The sequence below is a fragment of the Dermochelys coriacea genome, chromosome 8, assembly GCF_009764565.3.
Source record: "Dermochelys coriacea isolate rDerCor1 chromosome 8, rDerCor1.pri.v4, whole genome shotgun sequence".
NCBI classification, from domain to species: Eukaryota; Metazoa; Chordata; order Testudines; family Dermochelyidae; genus Dermochelys; species Dermochelys coriacea.
In genome coordinates, this window is record NC_050075.1 from 66282507 (window position 1) to 66305728 (window position 23222).

A 23222-nucleotide genomic window follows, 5' to 3' on the forward strand; every position below is an offset into this window, starting at 1 on the left:
AGCTTTTTACTTAGGAGGCTTGGACAAATGGGCCAGAAAGGGGAAAGATATTTTAATATATTTATAAAACGGACCACTTCACTCCCAACTACTTGAACTGTATCCCAGTCTTAGAGTGTTTCCTTTTATCTAACATCCTCTGTTCTGGCTGGCATGTCACAGCCCTTTATTTCCGAGATGGAAATGAATAGGTCAGCTGTCTGATTTAGTAATTCTCTTAGTCAGCAGCTTATCGCTTCCAAGGTTTTTATTACTGTAATGACAAAAGGGAAACAAGCTTATTGTGATTGGTATAATTTTGAGTGTCCATTTTCATTTCTCTCATGCTACTGATACATTTCCTTTAATTGTAAGGCTGGGAAATGTTCCCTGACCAGCACATTATAAGAGGAAACTCTTCTTTGAGGAGGTTGTCTCCCTGCCGTCCCTTCCTAGTACTATATGATGCTGTGTGGTCCTGTCCCTCCAAAAATATAGAATACCAAATAATCATCATGGCTTACATGATTGCCATTTTCATTTTTCTGTGCATGCTGTTAAAAAGAGCAAATAAGGAAATTGTAAGAAGTAGATTGATTTGAAAATTTGGGGGAAAAATACTTCAAGGTAGTTTTCTCCTTTTTTAAAGACAGTACCTTGGAATAATCAGAAAAGATGTACTCTGAATTCCTTTAGCTAATATTTTCCTAGAGCAACAAAGAAAGCTAAACCTAAAAAGGGATTCTGGTCTTCCTGTCCTAAGAGTAGTAGTTCCTGAATCAACAGTTAAAGAAAAATGAATATAATTCTTCATATATCCTTGAACAGCAGCTTTTTAAAATTTTAACGTAGTCACAGTTAGTATATAAAGGAATGATGTTCTTCATAGTTCTGAGATGCTCAAATTTTTGAGACCAGTAACTCTAAAACTAAAGCTCTCTATCAACTAAAAGGCATAAATGCTCACTGAGCCCAAATGAATAACTCTAATCTGAAGTTATTCCAGGGGTTTAGGACATGATCCTCCAAAAAATAAGATGACTTTTGCAAAAGTAAAATCCACTTATGTTTAAAATTCTTATTTTTAAACTGCCTTGCCTGATTAACCTGAACCTTCTCTCCAATATTCTCCTTTGGCAAGAGGAGAAAAATTTCAACTGGAAGCATGTTTCCTGAGGAAGTTGGGTGGAATTCAGTTGTTAAAATCTTTCCATGGAAAGCTAGTCACAGAGCTATGGAGACATTGCCACCTCACCATAATGTTAGTAAATTAAACATGTTTAAAATGACGTGTATATATAATAGAAAAAGTTAAGAAAGCAAATTGTTTTTCCTCAAGTCTATCAGCTTTTCATTCCAATCTTGTGACTAATAATTGCTCTGGAACTGTTTATATGTGTTTTGTTCTGCACGTTCATTGTGCCATATGGAGCATTGTTTATAATGTTTCAAATCTGAAAAAGCAAGTTTACAATAAAAATTTTGAGTTCTACAAAATATTTATAAATTCCCTTTAATCCCAAAATGTGTGTCTGTGAAAAATATGTGGAACACAGCAGCTGCTTTAACAGTGCACGGCAACAGAACACAATTACTTAAGAGAGGGAGTGGAAAAGTACTATATCAAATTAAAATTGCAGGGGGAATTTAGTCTAACAGAAGGTAATTACCCAAATTGGGATTTAGGGCCTGATCCTGTTACCACTAAAGTTATTGACAAAACTCCAGGGGCCTTGAGACAGGTCATCAGATTTGGGCATTCCTACTTTTCGATAGTACTCGATGATCTTTGGCCACAGGTTGGGAGGATCTCAGTTTTACATGACAACTGAATTATAGTTAGACAAATTCTATTGTATTTACTCCTATCTTCATTGGATGCACTCTCTGGAATTACACTGTAGCAGAGAGCAGGATTTTGTATCTGCAAGCAGCACAATGCACCTTTACATCATGCTGGGGTACGGACACTATCAGAGGAATATTAGCATCATCCTAGATTTTTCTTGTGAGTTTCATATTTAAGCACTGACCTTGATATATTTTAGTTGGAGAGCTGATGAGATCACAGCCTAAAGTGTTGGAGCTGCAGGAAAATAGATTTCCTGTTTTTCAAAAGTAGATTTCTCTTTTAGGGAATGTACTATTTTACCTTTTAACAGTACACTTTTTCTGTGAGTTTAGAATTAAATCAATTCTGAAATGATCAAAAACTTGGTTAGTATTGAGCAGCATTTAAAAAACTGCAACGGTGTGAAAACAATTCAATTACTTATTTGTGGAAAGGTGAATCTTCCTCTTAAGTATCTTCTGTTATTAGCTATTTTAAGCTTAATATCACTAAGATAAAATCATATGATGTGAATGGTAATAAAAATGAAGGCTCAATACATGTAGTCCTTTATCGTAGGGAATGACAGCTATGCTGTTTGATGTTATAAACACATCATAGAATCATTTAGTTTCCATGGAGATGGGCTTTGGAGGTGAGAAGGAAACCTGCCAACATTGAAATAATGGTTTTAAGAGCTCTCAGCAATATTTGCTGAAAATGTTAGTGACTGATCTTTGATATGCTGTTGGAATATTAAAGGTCAGAGTTGGGAGTTTAAATATAAGAAATCCAACCATATTAATGAAACAAAGGAGTTTTTTGTCATATTCTACTGTTGTATCCAGTTGTCCCACACAACAAGTGGTTTAATTTATTTTGACAATGTTACTCCTTTGGGGTGATTTCTTTTCCCATCTTCCACCCCATGTACCCAGTATTTCTAGTCTTGATTACAGAGCCAACAAACTATATATCAATGTCTAGAGAGAGAAATTAGCTTGTAACTGTTGTCTGTAGTCACTGCTAAACAACATTCATTCCAATTTAGTTTGGGACATAGAAAGAGTTGTTCCAAGAATCAGAACTGTGCCAGATCAGTATTTCTCCTCTCCTTGTGGAAACTCCTACCACTAAAATGTATCCCTATAGAAAACAGTATGAAATTCAAAAAGTTACTGCATTCACATAGCCATTCTGAGACTCCTGCTTGTTTGTTGAAACAAAAAGATCTACCCACCCAGCCCGAATTTGAGTATCTTACGCATTGGGCCACTTTAGTGAGCATATGTGACTCAAAAACCCCTCACTGCCAAGATTATCCTGATCTCGGTATGTACATTGTGGTTCATCAAATGTCATGTGAGGTCTTAAATGAAAGCTAGGGTCACACTGGTGAAATGAATGTACAGATGCTATGTAAGGAGTTATGTATGTATATTGAAAACGTGTTTAAAGGCAGAGTTGACAAACAGGATTTCTGTCAGACAAAAGGTGTTTATTCAACTTTCTTTCTGTCAGCATTTAAATTAAGCACTGTAAGCTAACACAGTGGATGTGAATTCAACAGGGCAGCCATACACAGGAAAATAAACAACGGATGTTATCTTTACTCAGTATAGCCAATTAATCTTGGGGATACAAGTGGAAGGCAAAAACACCCCCTTTATCCTGCGCTTAGAAAGTAAATGGATGACTACGCATTTACATTCTTGAAAACAGGATCTCTGCCTACCTTGCAAAATATTATGGGTGATATAAGACCTCTTTAGACAGGAGGTTAACCTGTTAAGTTTAGTCTATGGAAAGCATGTTAGGATTTTGTTTTATATATAACCTTTTTGTTTCCATTATTCTTACTCACTATCTGTTGAATCTTTGATAATAAACGTATTGTTGTTTTCACTATAAATATATCTCAGTGCTGTGGTATTAAGTGAGGTGCAGATCCTGAGTTGAATCATACAAGCTGGTGTGTACACTCTTCCCTTGGAGACAGCAGACATTTCTGTGAGTGTTCAGTGGATAGGGGGCTGGATGCTGCAGGGGAACTCTTCAAAGGGACTTGGGGACTGGGGGGCACACATTTATTAATGTGAAAAGCAAACTAAGAGCTGGCACAGCCCAGAGAAGCATTTTTGGGTGACTAACAGGTTGGTTGTGTCAGGGAGCTGACTCCCAGTTAAACACAAGCAAGTATGCCTCAGGCTGGAGGCAGTGGGGTAACAAGGTGACTCTCAGTTCTGGTCACCCCAAGAACAGCACAGCATATTAGCACACTTTTTTATTATTAAGGATAATATTGCTTGTTATATTTAAACAGCCCTATTTACGCTTACTGTTTAAACGTGACTTGCAAAGCTGTTTAGCTTTAACAAAATATGTAAACAGCGTTCATAGTCACATGTTTTTAAACTATCCTAATTTTAGAAAGAAATGATCCTTCTTGTGGTTTGTCTCTTGGACACGTTGTTTTGCCACCAGCAACTCATGTAACCTTGTTTTCTGTGAAATGACATCACAAATCCCATGGATACGTTCATCCCTGACTAATCCAGATCTGAGTCTTTTCCCTTTCCACGCTACTGGAAAGCAGCAATGTAACAATTTTTACTAAAACAATGTAGCAAGAGAAGGAGAAGGAAAGAAAGGGGAAAAGCCCTATTGGTATCTGTTTGGCATGCTGATAGCCATGTTAGGAGAGGAAAAGCTGAAGTCCCTCTCACTCAAGTTTTTAAATGGGCAGGGTGGGGTCAGAGCTACTGTTTTGTTTTTTTTTTAATTTAAAAAAATCATAATAAAGAGCTTTTGACAAAAATAAGTAAAGTAGAAGGGAATCTTGGACTGTAAGTTCCATAAAATGAAAAAACTTGAAAAACCTTTGCAGGTCGTCTTTGTTGTCAGTATAAATAACAAATATTAGCCATTAAAATATTCTTATTTTAATTCACATGTGTAACTTAATCTGAGTTTTTAAGATTAAACAAATCACTGTGAATTTTCAGAAGCTATTGTAAAGCACTATAATAATTGCTAACAACAATTATGAACTTTTGAAAATAATATGCCAAACTGCCACAGAATTCTCCTAAATTCTGGTTGTTTTCCTGATTAAGCTATTTGAAAACAGGTTTAATGGACAGGGTTTTTAAATGACCTGTATCTTTTACAGCTAAACAGAAGATGAATTAGTGTCTTCAAATGGAGCCTGAACAAGCTATAGTTTATGGGACTTCCTTTTGATGTTAATGTGTACATTAACATTTCTCTGCATCATGTCACAGATCACAGGAACAGTGAGTAGTCTCTCCCACTACTCATTGCTCATGGGTTTTGAAATTCAACTTTTAACAGTTATAATTTAGCTTTTAATGATAAGGTAAGATTCAGTATTCAGTTAATCTGAAATTGGTACTGTAAGGAGAAAATTACTGGCCTTTGTGTGAAATATTTAGCTTATGTCCTAGATAGAGAATCATCTGATTAAAAAATTGCATCCAGTAGTCAATCTCCAAGGCTATCTTGTATCAGACCTAGTAACTGGGCAATCCTCCACCATATGTTCCATTCAGCATTGCAATTAAAGCATCTTTTCTCTCACCACCCCCATTATACCGTGTGTAGCAACAAGGTTCATTACTGGAAGAGAAACAGTTAAGCAGGACCCAAGACCGGTGTGAGGTAGAAAGGGCTGTTTTTAAATTGATCACCAAGTACACTAGGACCACACAATTACAAACACTTCGGGAATGGAAGTCATTCATAACTCTGAACAAAAAAATATGGTGATGCTTTCAAAAGTTTACAATTGAACATTGACTTAATACAGCTTTGAAACTTTGCTATGCAGAAGAAAAATACTGCTTTTAACCATCTTAATTTAAATGAAACAAGCACAGAAACAGTTTCCTTGCCTTGTCAAATCTTTTTTTTAAATTTTCCCTTTACTTTTTTAGTAGTTTACGTTTAACACCGTACTGTATTTTTAGTCACGTGTTTGGGAAAGAACCCCATGTAACTAAAATAGTTGGAGTCACATCCTGAACTGGTATTGAGAGAGACTGTTATTGAGAGTTGGCCTCCCATTTCTTGTTTTTCTAGGCTATAGATTTTTAGTAACTTTTGGGATAAAATTACAGTATAACCTCAGCGTTACAAACACCAGAGTTATGAACTGACCGTTCAACCCCATACCTCATTTGGAACTGGAAGTATGCAATCAGACACCGAGAGAGAGAGAGAGAGACGCGCACGCACGCAATACCAGGGAGCCACGCGGAGCTGGATAGGGAGCCTGCCAGCCCCACCAACCCACTTCCCTCCGAGCACCAGCAGGGCTCCCAGGCTGCTCCCCATAGAGCACCCGCAGTGTGTGGTCCCTCCCTCACAAGCACTGAAGATATAGGGGTATATAGTACAAGTCATGGACGGGTCATGGGCTGTGAATTTTTGTTTATTGCCTGTGACCTGTTCATGAACTAATAAAAATACCTGTGACTAAAACGTAGCCTTAGTTACACTAACAGTTGTGGTGTGTTTGGAATGACTCAGTAACATCCATTCTTGCTGAACAAGTAAGTTGTCAGAGTTGCTGGTTCCTCATTAAAATGAAATAAGCCCAAATTCTGCTTTGTCATACTGGTGTAAATCAAGAATAACTAAATCAGGTGAGTTATTACAGAATTACAATGGAGAACGAAAGCAAGATTTGATTCTAAGGCTGCATCTCTCTTCTCTCTCTTTTGTGGGGTGGGTGGGGAGGAGAACTGTTTCTTGTCAGAAGAAAATGAAAACAAATGGCTTCATATGGCTGTTTCACCTTTCCAATGAAAAATGGGGAAAACCCCTTTCTCACTGCACAAAATAAGAAGTGTCATTGCTTAACAGTATGGTCTTGATAGAAACAGGCAATGGGTTTGAAGTTGAGCCTGATTGATAACTTTTTCTTCCCATTGCTAAATTTTTTGTGTTGGAAGAAATTCTGTGATGAAGCATTGGTAATGGAGCATCATACTGTGTACACTTGATAATACTACAGGAGAGAGTTGCTTGGAGGTCTGACAGATTGATGTTAGACCACTATGGTTTTGCCTTAACTGAAGTAGGAAAAGTAGTCTAGTGTTCAAAGCTCTAACGTAGAACTTTGGAGACCCGGTTTCACGTCTCTACTCTGCCACACACCTCCTGTGTGACCATGAGCAAGTCACTTAATCTCTCTGCGCCTCAGTTTTCCATCTGTAAAATGGGGATGATAGTACTTCCCTACCTCACAGGGGTGCTGAGGATAAATCCATTAAAAGATTGTGAGGTGCTCAGATATGATGGTGATGAAGGCCATACAAATAACTTAGCTTAAAGTATATAGAAAATTAACATTAAATTTTCGTTTTACTGGATTTTACTGAATTTCCCTACTTTTGCCTGATACTTCTGTGAATATTGTCAGCAACTTATAGTTTTTACATTCCATATTTCCTAGTACAATCTTAGAAGCCTGAAATTAACTTACTTTTCAACCAGTTTTTGCATTAGAGTCAGTGTTTTAGCAATGCCCCACTACAATAGTGAAGACCTATTTGATGACCTCTGTCCAGCAAAAATGTGGTGTGTAATCCCATAGAACTCTTGCAGAATTTTGGGTTATCTCCTGTTTCCTGGCTAAGTTTCAGATAAGGTAATTTTTACCCATCTAGACTCTTCAGTAACTTCACCTGGTACCCAGGGAGAATAAAACCAAAACCTATTCTGACACATCTGAGAGTACCAAAAAATCCACATATATAACAGGTTTCAGAGTAGCAGCTGTGTTAGTCTGTATCCACAAAAAGAAAAGGAGCACTTGTGGCACCTTAGAGACTAACAAATTTATTTGAGCATAAGCTTTCGTGAGCTACAGCTCCGATGAAATGAGCTGTAGCTCACGAAAGCTTATGCTCAAATAAATTTGTTAGTCTCTATGGTGCCACAGGTACTCCTTTTCTTTTTGCACATATATAACAATTCACTTCTCAGTCAGCAGCTGATTTAGCACTTTTTAGTCTCTCAACTAGAATAGTTGTTTTTTCTGTTGTGGGACTGCTTTGGGGTCTAGTGCAGTGGTTTTCAAACTTCTGTACTGGTGACACCTTTCACATAGCAAGCCTCTGAGAGTGAACCCTCCCTCTTATAAATTAAAAACACTTTTAAGTATATTTAACACCATTATAAATGCTAGAGGCAAAGCGAGGTTTTGGGTGGAGGCTGACCGCTCATGACCTTCCATGTAATAACCTCTGGACCCCCTACTTGAGAACCTCTGGTCTAGTAGGTGTAGTTCCAACCAACTCAAAAGGAATAGAACTTGTACTACGGATGTCTTCCCTGGTGTCTGCTTCCTTGATGATCAGAACAAATCCTATAGAATTGTCTTGTTTTATCAATACCATTTTCAACCTTTCTTTTCAAACCAGTGTTCAGTTGAACCTGGCTACCTTTTGGGCATGTTGAAAAACAATCTAATGTTTATTCTACCAGTGGTAGGTATTGGAATCTGTTTAGCAATTCAGTCTCCTGGCTGTAATCCTCCTGGTTCTGATCTGTTCAGCATAGCTAGTTCATTCAGATACTATAGCATGTGTTGTATGTTGACAAGAAATATTTCTCTTGATCCAAATTATGTTAACTGCATCCAGGTACTACGTTGCTGGATGCTTTATAAATGTGTGTACTACTAAAAAGTTAGATATGAGTGTTTGAAAATCCCTGCTGGAGAAACCTGGTGTGTACTTTCAGCTGTGGTTAAAAGGGACCATTTGTTGTCAGGTTCCAGCCAGGAATACAGTTACTGATCAGCCAAATTCTGTTTTATAAGGGCTTTGAAAACAGGGAATGCTGTCTTGGCCTTAAATATTCAGCTGTTTCTTAAGGGGAAAAGTTCAAAATATTAATAAAAATAATTGGTTTGTTTGTTTTGTACTTCTAACAACTGAAAACATGATATTTAGAAACATTTACATTTTTCAAATAGTTAGTCTGTGATATATTCTTGTCACATTTGTTTTAAGAATGACAACAGCACATGTGAGTAATCTGTTTTATAAAGAAATATTTTAATGTTATTTACTCTTGATAGCATGTGTACTACAGTATGTGTGACATAGGTGAGTAAAGTGGGACTTGAAAGAGAGATTAAAATAATAAATGGTATAGTAAAGGTCAATCTGGGCTCCTGTTTACCCTTTCTGATAACATACATGATGAGCGAACAGCCAATAACAAGGAAACACAAAATATGTAAAATGATAAAAGGAAATACATTTTTATATAATGCATAATTTAATGTGAGAAACTCCTTGCCATAAGATATAACTGAGGCAAAGTGCTCAATTTAAAATTAAAACGATTTTGCATTTCTATGACTAGGAGAAAATTTGCAGCTATATAAATTATCCTAAAGGCATTTTAAAACTTTATGCTTCCAGGTATAAGCCAACCAATGAATGTCTGGGGTTAGGAAGAAATTTTCCTTTTCCATTTTTACATAATCTATAATGGGGGTTTCTTGCATCTTCCTGTGAAGCATCTGTTATTTGCCATTGTCAGAAAAAGGATATTGGACTAAACGAAGCACTAATCTCAGTCAGCATGACACTCATCTGTTATGTTTTGCTAGCACTTAGCTACTACAGTGATAAGCACTTCATGAATTTTTATGCATAGTTAGATTTTACATTATAAACAGTAGGTGTTAAGGTGTTCAGTTCATAAATTAACATTTTTAATAAAGTATCTGAACTTAAATCTACAAAACTACCGAGTTTTACAATATGAGTAACTACTGTAGTGGACTAGAAAAGTTCAGAGAAGGGCAACAAAGATGATCAAGGGTATGAAAAAGCTTCCATACCTAGAGACACTACAAAGAGTAGGGCTATTAAGCTTAGAAAAAAGAGAACTAAGGGGGGGACTATGAGAGAGGTCTATAAAATCATGAATGGAGTGGGAAAATTGAATAGAAAATACACACTACAAAACCAGGGGTCACCCAATGAAATTAGTAGGCAGCAAGTTTAATACAAACAAAAGGAAATACTTTTTCACACAATGCACAGTTAACCTGTGGAACTCATTGCCACAGGATGTTGTGGGGGCCAAAAGTATAATGGGGTTCAAAAAAGAACTAGATAAGTTCATGGGGGATAGGTTCATCAATGACTGTTAGCCACGACAGTAAGGGATGCAACCCATGATTGAGGTGACTCTAAACCTCTGACTGCCAGAAGAGAAAGATGGAGTGGATCACTCCAGCTGCCCCATTCTGTACGATCCTCCTGAAGCTCTGGTACTGGCCAGTCTTGGAGACAGGATATTGGGCTCAGTGGGCCATTGGTGTGACCTGGCATGGCCCTTCTTATGGTCTTAACTGTATGTGATTGGTCTCTGGCTGCCTGGCCAGAAGAAAAGGGATTCTTTCCCTTTTAATGGCTCCCTGTGTAACTGGTAGCAGAGGGAAAGTTTACCCTGACAGCCAGGGACGAGCGGGAAGCAGCTGGATGAGGTCAGAGGAGAATACACTGCCTTTCCAACTGACTGGAAGAGTGGGAGGGTATTATGCCCTGTGTAGTGCCAGAGAAGCCCTCTTTTATATGGGTTATGCTCGTAACACCCACCCACAGGATCCAAAAAAGGGCTAGATCCCTTCATAATCCTCTGTGGTGATCATGCTTGTCGTGCTTTTTCCTTGGGGGCTTGGAAAAAAATTCTCTCATCACCTTATTGGCTGAGATAGGGTGGGTGTTTTCTGCCTTCTCCACAGCAGGTTTGAGATCTGGTGGGGTGGAGCATGGGGGTTAGGTGATAGTGTCGCAGTTTACTGGGTATAATTTATGGCAGATGGCCAGTGCAGGTACTTGTTATGGAAATAATATAGTTATTGGATAAAATGGATTGGGAAAGGATTTGAAGGAAAGTATCCCTTAAGGCAGTGGTTTTCAAACTTTTTTTTCTGGTGACCCAGTTGAAAATTGTTGATGCCCATGACCCAATGGAGCTGGGGATAAGGGGTTTTGGGTGTGGGAGGGGCTCAGGCTGAAGCAGAGGGTTAGGGTGTGGGAGAGGGGACAGGGCTCTGGGCTGGAGGTGCAGGCTCTGGGGTGGGGCCAGGGATTAGGGGCTTGGGGTGCAGGAAGGGGCTCTGGATTTGGGGGGGGTCTTAAGGCTGGGACACAGGATTGGGGCACAGAGTTGGCGCACGGGCTTACCTTGGGCAGCTTCCAGTCAGCGGCGGTGCTAAGACAGGCTTCCTGCCTTTCCTGGCACTGCGGACCGTGCTGCACCCTGGAAGCAGCCAGCAGCAGGTCCGGCTCCTACGTGGAGGCATGCCAGTGACTCCGTGAAGCTCTTGCCCGCAGGCACTGCCTCCCCCCACAGCTCCCATTGGCTGGTTCCTGGCCAATGGGATTGCGGATCTGGTGCTCAAGGCAGAGGCAGCATGTGGAACCCCATGACCCCCCTGCCTAGGAGCCAGACCTGCTGCTGGCTGCTTCCAGGGTGCAGCACGGTCTTAGAAAAGGTAGGGACTAGCCTGCCTTAACCGGGCAGCACCGCTGACAGGACTTTTAACCGGCTGGTTAGCAGTGCTGACCAGAGCCACTGCCACCCAGTGCCTTACATTCCATGACCCAGTCCTGGGTTGCGACCCACAGTTAGAAAACTGCTGCTTTAAGGGAGCTGAGGAAATAGTGTTTGGGACTTCTACATCTGGAATAGTAGTGGGAAGCTGACCTCCCTCCTTTTTAGCCTGTTAAATCATCATACAAGGGGAGAGCAGCAGAGTCCCAATATTGGGGTGGCTGGGACCAGGCTGGGGATTATGTAGAAATAATTAAGGATTTGTAATGACCTGCACTGTACAATTTATTGCCGAACACTCGCAGATATTTTAAGTGAATAAAGTTTCAGCCTAATTAAACCACCTCCATTACCTCCTGTCTTTCTTTTGGAATGGCTAGACAATGGTGCAAGTCTTAAGTGCTTTGAGGCACTAGGCTAGGGTGAAGCACAAAAAAAGCTAGCTGTGTGAATTGTCTTCTAGCTTATTTCTGTTTATAGTATGTTTTAGAATAGTGTGGAACATTGACAGTGTTTCATTTTCAAAGATTGAAATCTGTTTTTTTCCCTGGGAAAAAAATCTCAAAACAAGCTGTGGGCCTAATCCTCTAATTCATTCCTTGGTTCTTTTGTCAACTCATTCTAGTGAGCTGTTATGGATTTAAGTGTTATGAGATTCCTGCTTTGTACAGCATCTCTAGATTAGGAATATCATCAGTTTCCATTTCCTGCTGACTCTTCGGAGGAAGAACAACTCAGTTGCTAAAAATTACTAGGTAAAAAAGGTACCTTTTGACTCAGAGATCTTCTCTGTGCATATTCAGTCAGAGCTGGTGATTTACATGACAAAACTGATTTTTTCCCCTATATTTTCCTCCTCTTACCTCTGTAGAGCCGACACACCTGGGAGAGATGGACATTCATTCTGTTCAGTCTTGTACATCAACAGAACTTGTACATCAACAGTCTTGTACATCAACATAACTGCAATTTGTTATGCTTGTAAACCCAGTGGAGGCAATGGATTGGCACAGATATAACTGAAGGCCTAATTTAACCTAAAGAGCTTTTATTACTGCTGCTGATGCATGAAAAGGAAAGAATATAGCTTGACTCTATAATCCCAGGATTAATTTTAAGGGCACAACAAAAACGTTGATTTTTAAATTTTTTGTTTATAAGCAGCAAATTTTGGATTTAGTGAATCCTCTAGGATTACATAAGATCTATGTTACACATCTGGTTTTGGTTACTTGCAGCTTTTTAAAAATTATCGTTATGGGTGAAAATTGCTATGCTTTTTATCAACCCAAAAATGACTCCTTATGGGAAAGTTGGTTTCACTGTGTCTACAATACAAAGTCTAGTCGATTTAACTTATATTGGCTTACAGCCATGGACTTTTGTATGTCACCTTTGGTGCTTGAGCTGGTGCTGTACGTCCTCACCACAAGTTGTTGCATTGATTAGAAAATGCGGTGAAGCATGGGTAGGTATCACAGCATGCCCCACATTGCTGTCCAGTGCAAAGCCCTTGTGGGACATTTGAGTGCTTTGTAGGATACCAGTAATTTGCCCAGGGATTTCTGGGAACTAAGTGTCAAGTTCCATAGTGCTTATTCCACCCCATAATTTTAATGTAATTTAAAAAATTCCCCACAGTCCTGCATACCACATTTCAGTTGCCAACATCTCTCTGGCAGAAGCATGGACCCTGCACGGCTTAGTGCAATTCTCATTACTAATGCAGAATGCACAATTTTAATTGTATTCCCAGTGCTGGCTTTAAAAGTAAACTGAGGAATCAGAAGTCCATTTCTTTGTTCTCCAAGCATGGGTGCCATTTTTAAATAGAGAAGAAAGGTTGGGGGAGAAGGGGAGGATTCAGGCGCCAAAAAGGGAAACAATAATACAAGTAGGGAATAAATTAATCTATAAATTAACCTGAGCTCCTTTCCCCTTCATCTGTGCTTGCGTGGGACATAGAGCAGCTGCAAAAGAGGTCTTACAGCAGCACAGCTGTGCTGCTGTAAGCTCACTAATGTAGACATGGCCTAATTAACTCTTAGAGTTAGGTTGATGTGAGCTGCCTTACGTTGACCTAACTGTAGTGTAGACCAGGGCTAAGTCAAAACAGGTTGATTTAGGTCAACAAAACTTAGTAGTGTAGACCAACCTCACTCTTGTAGGAAACTGAGAAGTTGATAGACTTGGTTTCTCAGGATCTTAAGGAGATGATGGTGGTTATTTTTTGTTAAGCAATTAACCTTTTTGGGAATCCAGTTTTGGGTTAAAAGAAAAGAATATTTGCTGTTTGCTTTCAAGAAATTGAATACATTTGTATTTGGTAGCTAATGTAACAGAAGAATGTTGCAATATGGATTGTTGTCAGTGTAAGTAAAGGATGTTATTAATCTTGGACTTGGTATTGCATGGTATTCTCTGTAGATCAACCCTTCTATTTCTGTTTCCCTTAATTTGTTTGTTAATGAGCTGTCAATTGCTTAATATATTAGAAACACTGAAAATATGAGAGATAAATAATTTTAATTGAGGGAACTGTAAATTTATGTTGAGAACTCAACCAAATTACAGGTCAGAAAACAACCTGAATTAAATCTGTGTGCATGTGTTTCTTAAAACTATACATAAAATGTAACTGAATTATTAGAAGCCTAAATTTATTACGATGGTAATTTTGTGCAGTTAAAAACAAATAAATAATCAAAATAGTCATGGCATTTTATTTAATTTTGCTGTACTTTGCTAAACTGCATGGAGCAGAACAGGCAGGGAGGGTGCTTATGAGCAGCTAGAAACTGCAGGTAGGAAAGGGCTGGGAAACATTAGCGCTTCCCTCCTCCAGCTGATGGACCTGCTTTGACTTGTCAGGACAGAGTCCTAGTATTGAACACAGAGTATGCCGGAGCTGGCATTCCTCCTGCAGAGTCTGGTGAGTCTCCATCTCTTCACACAACAGCCAGCCCAAAGACTGGGTCATCCATCCAGTACCTGTGGGCTGGAGATTGAGATAGTTCACCAGCTGATATCTGAGGAAATTGGGAACAACTAGTTTTACAGGAAAAATGTCCAGCTGCAGCAGCAAGATGGTTTCTTGATAGCCATAGCAGGTCTATTAAAAGAACAATAGTTAAGGCTAAGATTATGTCACGGAGGTCGTGGAAGTCACTGTCAGCAATGCAGGACCCCGCAGCAGCTCAGCCTCTGCGGGGAGGTGCGGGTAGGGGACCCCGCACAACTGACCAGTCGCCACCAGCAGCGGTGACCCCTGAGCTGCCCAGCCACCACCGCTGCTCAGCTGCCACGAGCAGGCAGAGCCCCCTGCAACTCCGAGCTGGAGGTGTCAGAGGGATCCCAGAGCTGCTCAGTGGCTGCAGGTGAGGATACTTCTCCTCCACGCCCCCACCGCACCGCAGCTCCCACGGTGGCAGAGGGACTCCGGAGCTGTTCAGTGGCTGCGGCAGGGGTCCCCCCGCAGCTCCCCAGGGTGGTGGGGGGACACCCCCCAGCTCCAGCCCCACAGGGCAGCAGGGGGACCCATTGCACCCACTGGGCAAGGGGGTCCCTGCAGCTCTCAGGGGCGGACAGGGTGCTGGACCCGTCTCCCTCCCCATTTTGTCAGAGATGTTTTTAGTAAAAGTCGGGGACAGGTCTCAGCTTCCATGATTTTTTGTTTATTGCCTGTGACCTGTCCCTGACTTTTTCTGAAAATATCCATGACAAAATTGTAGCCTTAACAATAGTAAAACAGCTTTTGCTCCCTGCAGAGCTCAACTGCTTCTTGGCTCTTTGCTTGGATTCCTTTCCTCCCTGTAGCCCATCGTTGACCCTCAGCTCTGGCTCTCAGCTGACCCCTGCCCCTCCATCCCCTAGGCAAACACTTTAGAAAAACTTTGCATCAGGGACTGTCACCTTATATGTTTATGTATCTTGTCAGCTGGTCATGTCTGAACCCGATTAGACCCCGGGGTTTCCTGTGACTGGCTGATGTGATGTTAAATATAATAATCCCTGTTTATACTGAAGGCAAAGTTGTATTTTAATGTCTTGTTTAACATGACTCCTTAAGATTGTGTTCTAACTCAATGTAATTTTTAAGTCTTTGGGGTTGGTGGGGCTGATGGACATTCCTCTTGCCTCCAGTCTTGGAGGAGACACCAAGGAGGAGCCACTGTGTGCCATTCCCCTAAATCCCAGAGCTGGCACAAAATATTCAGAAGTAGAGCTGCTGTCCTTACCCCAGCTGGTGAAACCGAAGCCAGGCTGGCACACTGATCCAGCAGGGCACAAGTTCAGCCTTTTATGGGTACAGCCCAGAGAAGCCCCACTCACTAGTGATTAGTAATAGCAGACTTTTCTGGCACAGGACTGTCAGTAATATAAATTTATCTTGCTGAGGTTGGAGTTATGGCTGTGTGTTTGGGTATGATTTTGAGCTGCTGGGCATGTACATCGGTGGTGATTCTATATTGGAAGTGAAGTGCATTTTGGACGTGAAAAATGAATATTTCTCTCTCTCAGCCATGACTATGGTTCTACCAAATTCACGGCCATGAAGAATGTGTCACAGACCATGAAATCTGGTCTTTTGTGTGCTTTTACCCTATACTACACAGATGTCACCGGGGAGACCAGCATTTCTCAAATTGGGGGTCCTGACCCAAAAGGGAGTTGCAGGGGTAGGGATTGCAAGGTTATTTTTGGGGGGTCATGGTATTGTATTCTGCGCTGCCTTCAGAGCTGGGCAGCTGGAGAGTGGTGGCTGCTGACCGAGGGCCCAGCCCTGCAGGCAGCAGCGCAGAAGTAAGGGTGGCAATACCATACCATACCATCCTTACTTCTGTGCTGCTGCAGGCAGCGCTCTGCCTTCACAACTGGACTCCCAACTCCCAACCTTCACAACTGAACTCCCAGCTCTGCAGGCAGCAGCACAGAAGTAAGAGTAGAGATACTGTAAACCCCCCACAACTCCTTTTTGGGTCAGGGCCCCTACAATTACAACACTGAAATTTTACATTTAAATATCTGAAATAATGAAATTTAGAACTTTTAAAATCCTGTGACCATGAAGTTTGTTAAAATGGACTGTGAATTTGGTAGGGCCCTAGCCATGACATTTGAGGGATAAAGCATGTGAGTGTAGTTGGTCTGGATATTAATATTTTAATAACATGAAGTTCTAGGTTTGTAGTGTTTGCATTGAAAAGAAATATTCTTCTGCCACTGTTACTGTAAACACATAATGCTTTTGGTGTGAAAATAATATAAATGTTCATCTGAGGAAGTAGGCAGTAAGTACACGAGGAGAGAACAGCACAATGCAAACTTATTCATCATTCTCATACTACAGATGATAATAAGATGTGGAATGATTTACATATGCTACTCTAACTATAGCTCTTAAATATTACATAGTATCTTTCTCTGTGGCTTGTTGTTCATCAGTGTTGTCAAGATATCAACTGCTGTGCTTCATGAAATGTTTGTATGAATGCTGCACTGTAGAATTTAGTTACAGTGGTAACAGTACTGAGTGCTCGGAATCTTCATTTTCATCCTGAGATATTACTCTAAAATACAGTTGTAAACCGGTGGATCAGCTCCCTAGCCTGGGACAGACAGACACATTTGTAGCCCTTTCCCTAGGGCTTTGTTTATTCTCCAGCACAAAACAAAAGCATCAGCCCTGTTCTTGACTGAGGCTGTGGGGCCACCTCTGGCCTTTGGTAACTGAAGACTCTGCACCTCCCTAACCTAGCAGGGGGAAGGGTGATCTGGAGGGCCTGCTTGCCCTCTTGCAGCCTTCTGCTGCAGCCACAAAAGTGTACTTTTAGCACACTCCTGGTTCCCGGCCCCCTTATGGAGTTGGGACTTTGATTTATATCCTCCAGCTGGGAATCTGACCCAATAACTAGGTGCTGTTCAGTTGGGTCTGGGTGCATAACTCCCAGCACCTTCCTGCTGGTGTTCCATCACAGAAAAAGGCTCTTTGTTATCTGCCACCCCTGCCATTGAGGAAAGGTCTCTTTAGCAACCCTCCCAGATCTAATCTACAGACTTGGGCTATCAGGGCTCATGCTAGCACTCTAAAAATATCTCGGTAGACAGCATTTTGTAATTATGGGATGGGCTAAAGCTCTGACTTGGAAGCCGCAGGAGGGGTGTGGGCTTCAGATCCCCATGGTATTTTTAATAAAATTTACCATACATCATACAAAATCTAATATACCGTAATGTGGCATACTGCAAAAAGATTATCATTTGGAATTTATTGCAGTTTGCGAGAAATGTCGGTCCTAATTCTAGAAAACGATTACTGTCTTTTTACAACAAAAGTCATAAATTAATCTGTTTTATTCTGAGCGCTGCTGCCACCAACTCCCAGAACTTCCACATTAATCAAAGGAGTCGGATGAAAATCTCTGCAGTTTTCTTGTTTGTTTGCATGGTTTTTTTAATAGTTACTGATAATGAAACTGCCACTCTCTGAACTTGTAACCCATAAAGTGAGGAGAAATTGATCCCTTCCATATTAACACAGAAGGCTATCTTTTAGTTTATGTCCACATATGTTCAAGTTTAAGCCTAATTGTAACCTATATACTGATATTTCTACTATAATTTTCTTCTGACATCTTGAATCTTTTCTCTCACAGTGCACTAAGTTATAGTGAAAGGTTTATTTTAATTGTGTATTTTTGATATTTTAAACACATTTTAACACGTACAAAAATAAAATTTCCATTTCTAAATTCAGTATTTTGGAGGTAATCAAAGTGAGTTTATTGTCCAGCTCTACCCTTTTCCAGTACAGATAAAATTGATTAACAGATTTTTTACTTATGGGTATTTATTTTATTAAGGATATAACAAACTTTAAAATGATTGCATGTATAATTGTGGTGACATTAAAACTTAGTGAGGATTCCTATTTTTTTTCATTGCTTTTACATCTTACCTCACATTCATAATTTTTGTTGTTGTTGCTATGTTCATTATCTGGTTGTAAAGATCATTTACTTTTTAAAAAGCATATTTTTTCAAGCATATGTCCTTGTGCTTTTTGCTGTCCTTGTTAAAACTGTTATGCATGTTTCCAGCATTATCCTTTGGCCTAAACCTGGCAGTCAGTTATCAGGCTTCTTGTAGAGGTTAGGTTTTTTTTGGTGGTTTTGTAGGTGCATAGACATCTGGTGGAAATATAATGAAAAATAGAGAAAGAATAGAGCATTTAATTTTGTAAAATAAACAAATGGTCTCTTTATAAAATAACTTTAACTTCTTTCTTGTAGAGTGCTCATTTGGCCATGATTGATACCCTGATGATGGCATATACTGTAGAGATGGTCAGTGTTGAAAAAGTGATTGCATGTGCTCAGCAGTATTCTGCCTTCTTCCAAGCCATAGACCTGCCCTATGAGATTGAGGATGCTGTCATGTACTGGATAAACAAGGTAAGAACAAAGCAAATGTATGATTAGATTGAAAAGACAATCAACATGATTCAGCAGCCACGAATGGAAATTATATGTATTCCAGACTTCATCTAAGATAGCATGTTCATTGTCCTTTTAGCAAGGATAAGAAAAAAGTAAGTTTTCATAATCAATTAAAACATGTTATTGAAATCAAAATTTTGACTGCAGTGTATAGTATGAGAGAAAGAAAAGAATGTAAGAGAGAGATGAAACCTGACCAGTTACTGATGAATTTTGATGATGTGCTAAAGTTGTTGATAAATCATTTAGCAGAACCTGTAGATATCCTTGGCTTTCTCTAGTGTAACAAAACTCAGTTTGAAACTGGGGTCTCTGCTATACCTAAGCATATCTTGAGTATGAGGTTTTCAACCTGTTTACTTATTACATAATAATCAAAATATTCAGATATAATAGTAGCCTATAATAAATTGTACATATCAGCATCCAGCATATTCAGAAACAGATCACACACTATTGCCAGATTTGCTGGTACGGGTGGGCCCAGATTTCTGTTTCAGTTTTGTCTGATGTGAAGTGAACATTTCTTCATGCTTTCAGTGAGTCCTATGATGATGATAATTTAGAAGCCCCTGAAAAATTATTTTTCCCTTCCATATCGGTCATAGCTGGGGCATATCACAGGTTCCGCCTCAACATATTTAACTGGAAACCTCAACCCAGCATTCCCTAAATCAGGGATTCCCAAACTTTTTACTAAGGAACCCCAGCAACTGCATTTTGTCTTTTTTTGCAATCTGCCCAGGGTCCAGAATTGTGGGAAAGCCCAAAATCATAGGCCAGCATCCTTCTCCTTGCCTCACTGAGGGGGCACAGACCAACCACAGCAGCGCCCTCCACCCTGGCATCGCGACTCTAATGCCAGCCCGCTGAGGCAGGGAGACCCGGGGGGGAGTGGGTGTGGAGAGGAAGAGGGAATGGGACAGGGAGGAATGGAAAGTGAGCCTGCCTTACACTCGTGCTGCTGCAGCAGCTCCTATCCTGTGGGTTTGGGCCCAGCTCCCTACCCTGGGTGTTGCAATGTGGTGCATAGGATCATAGCACCACTTAGGTTTGGCCCATTGCTCCTCTGCCAGGTTGTAATATTCGGAACACAGAAAGCCAGGCCCAGTCCAGTAGAACAGGAGCCGCTACTGCAGGATGAGTGTGGGTGGGGCAGGCTCACTCTCCAGCACACACACATGTGCACAAATGCCCTTTGGGGCCTCCCCTCTACACTGGGTCCAGAATCTTCCCTTGACTCAGTGGTGGTTTGGGACCCACCAGTTGGGGAATAGAGCCCTAACTCTCTCCATAAACATACACTGATTCTAGGACAGAGCACCACCATCTTAGGAGTTTGGGGCAGATGAGGTTGGGGGGAGGTGGGGTTGGATAATGTTATACCCTGAATCTCGAGCCTTGCAGCCAGGGGGTCCAATTTAGTGTCTTTGATTTGGGGCCTAGGTTGGCTTTAACAGACCCTGATCGTATTGACTATCATGTTTCAGTTGTAAACCCAATCAGAGGACTGCTTCTTTTAAAAACAGAATAGGTCATTTGAAAAATTTGTCTCTTTAGGTAAATGAACATTTGAAAGACATTATGGAACAGGAACAAAAACTAAAGGAGCATCATAGTGTAGAAACTCCAGGAGGTCAAAAGGTAGGTGTACAAGTTTAAATATGTAACTGTGAGGATGCTCATACATATGTAAACAAGACTTACTTCTGTATAACATCTAAAGTTACTTTGTAAATTCTTTATTAAATCTAGCCAACACTACAGTTGAATTGAGCACTCTAATGGTGCTCAGTACCGAACACCCAATGTTTCTGATGATCTTAGGAGCATTTTGCTTTTTAACAAGCCAAAACAAGCACATATGAACACTGCTGTAGTCTTGATATGTCTGCTGAGAGCAGGGTGTACAGTATGTTAAAGTAAGAGAGAAGGCTTTTAGTTCAAAATTGCAACAAGCTATGAAAGTTTCACTTCTTCAGTTAAATCATTTTAAAAATGAGTTTTATACTTTGCATTTCCTGTTCTTTTTGCCAAAGCAAAGTTTGACAATGTGGAAAGATCTTTGTGGCAATATATGTATGACACATTAGTCCTAAGAACAGTATATAATAAATACTACTTTAAAAAAAAAAAAAGAGGCTACAAATAGATCTAACTCTTAAAAAGCAACATACATTTTTAGAAGTACTTTTTGGCATAGCTTTTAGATATCGCCCTTTTATTACGTAGGTTTTTTTGAAAGATTCAAATAGTGTGGAATAGCAAGAAGCATCACTTTGGTTACAGTCCATAATAATGGTTGGTTACTAGCCTAAACGTAAATACAGTCAAATACATGGTATTCTATACTTTTTTCTGTCAGGAGTTTTCCCTGATGTTCCTGGCACTGACTCAGTTAAAAAGCATCTTAGTCAAACTCATGGTACAAAGGAAGGATTACGTGGGATTCCAGAGTCTGGAAGCTGGTTTGGGAGCTTGCTTCTGAATGACACAATTCACCCTGTGGAGAAATACTTATTATTGAGGGAAGGATTCATCTTATTCCTAGACTTGCTTTGGTATTGACGTAAAAGAGGCTAGTATAGTTACCATACAACTCCAACCCTACTTTCCTCTGCATTCTCTTTTAATGTAAGGGATAATTTTCCTTCCCACCCTGTTTTGAAGGAGGCATAAGGATGCCTAGCTGTGTGAATTATTTGGTTTTTAAAAAATTGAAAATGTGCTTTTAAAAATAGTAAAATTAAATTAGCGTTTTGCACAGAAAATTTTCTGGCATATGAGAGAAGGGCTCTTGTTTGTTTTTTAATTCAAATAATGTAAGATATGCCAGGTAGAGAAATTCTTTGACTTTTTCATGCTTTAAAAGGGTGGTCTTGTTGATGAGGTAAAAAATAATTGTAACTGCCGCTGACTTACGTTTTATCAATATCTGCAAATAAGGTCCTATCCCAAGAACAACTTAAATTTATAGCAATAGCAATAAAACAATGAAATAATAAAGGATTAATTTCTGACATCTACAAAATACTGATTGAAATTGACATACAGGAATGTATAAGTTTTATGAGCAAATGGATTAAAGATATTAATAGGAAATAGCATAGGAAAAATGGCTGAAAATGTAGCAGAAAGGTCAGTCATCTCGTATTTGTATTACCAGTATGGAAAACTGCTTAAGATTCTTTACCAATGGTATGCTCTTAGCTAACTGAAATGCAATATTTTCAAAGTAGGAACAGAATGCTGGAGGGAATATGGAGTAAAAGGAACTTTTTATCAACATATAATCATCGTGCCCTTATTCATAGCTTCTGGTCCAAAATTAGAGAACAATTATGGCTAATTACTAAAAATAATACAACTTAATGATATTAGGCCTCCATGAAAGAGAGACCTCTTACAACTGAGAGATCTCTTACAACAGTAAAAGTAGCCTGGTAGCACATCTAATCTTGACTTAAATCATCCCCCTGCTTTCTTTGCATAGTGCTCTAGAGCAGGGGGCGGCCACCTTTCAGAAGTGCTGTGCTGAGTCTTTATTTATTCACCCTAATTTAAGCTTTCGCCTGCCAGTAATGCATTTTAACGTGTTTAGAAGGTCTCCTTCTACAAGTCTGTGATATAGAACTAAACTATTGTTGTATATAAAGTAAATAAGGTTTTCAAAATGTTTAAGAAGCTTCATTTAAAATTAAAATGCAGAGGCCCCCGGACCGGTGGCCAGGACCCGGGCAGTGTGAGTGCCACTGAAAATCGGCTCACGTGCCGCCTTTGGCACGCGTGCCAACGGTTGCCTACCCCTGCTCTAGAGTATGGGATGTCCTTGCCATAGAAAAGCTCACTCATCAGATTGAGTTAAAACAAGCTAAATATTTGTATGTATTGTTGTCTTTCATTATAGTCACAAAAAGGAAATTAAATAGCAGGAGGGACTGTATAACTTAAGCTTTCTTGAAATACTGAGGGGGGCCAATGTGGCTGAGATTTTTTAAATAATGAACAGACTAAAAGATGTATAGAAACAGAAATTTGTCTTACCAGGAGAAATATTTGGTGTTACTGTTAACTATTTAAAGATTACTGTTGTCTGCAGATTTGATCATATAAATGTGCATGGTGGAAATAATATTTTGTATAAAATATTTTATATTTATTTACGTTGCTTATTTTATTTATTATTATTATTATTATTTATTATTTACATTGTGATAGCATTCAGGGATCCAATGATGGAATGCCCCATTGTGGTAGGCACTGTACAAAAAAATAACAAACGGTCACATGCGTCAAAACTCTTT

General features: G+C 39.8%; 1 protein-coding gene across 9 annotated transcripts in view; it reads left to right on the forward strand.

Annotated features, from left to right (window-relative positions):
* Positions 1-23222, forward strand: part of CAMSAP2 (calmodulin regulated spectrin associated protein family member 2) — a 162665-nt gene that overhangs the window by 58790 nt on the left and 80653 nt on the right. For 8 of the 9 annotated variants that reach the window (XR_006273763.1, XM_038412793.2, XM_038412792.2 and 5 more), the window contains exons 3-4: positions 18712-18873; positions 20479-20562. Coding sequence is in view for 8 of the 9 variants with exons in the window: in XM_038412793.2 (XP_038268721.1) it covers positions 18712-18873; positions 20479-20562 (246 nt within the window). In the remaining variant the exon portion in view is untranslated. Of the gene's footprint in view, positions 1-4982; positions 5107-18711; positions 18874-20478; positions 20563-23222 lie in introns of all 9 variants that reach the window. The other variant, XM_043490889.1, reaches the window with a different exon arrangement.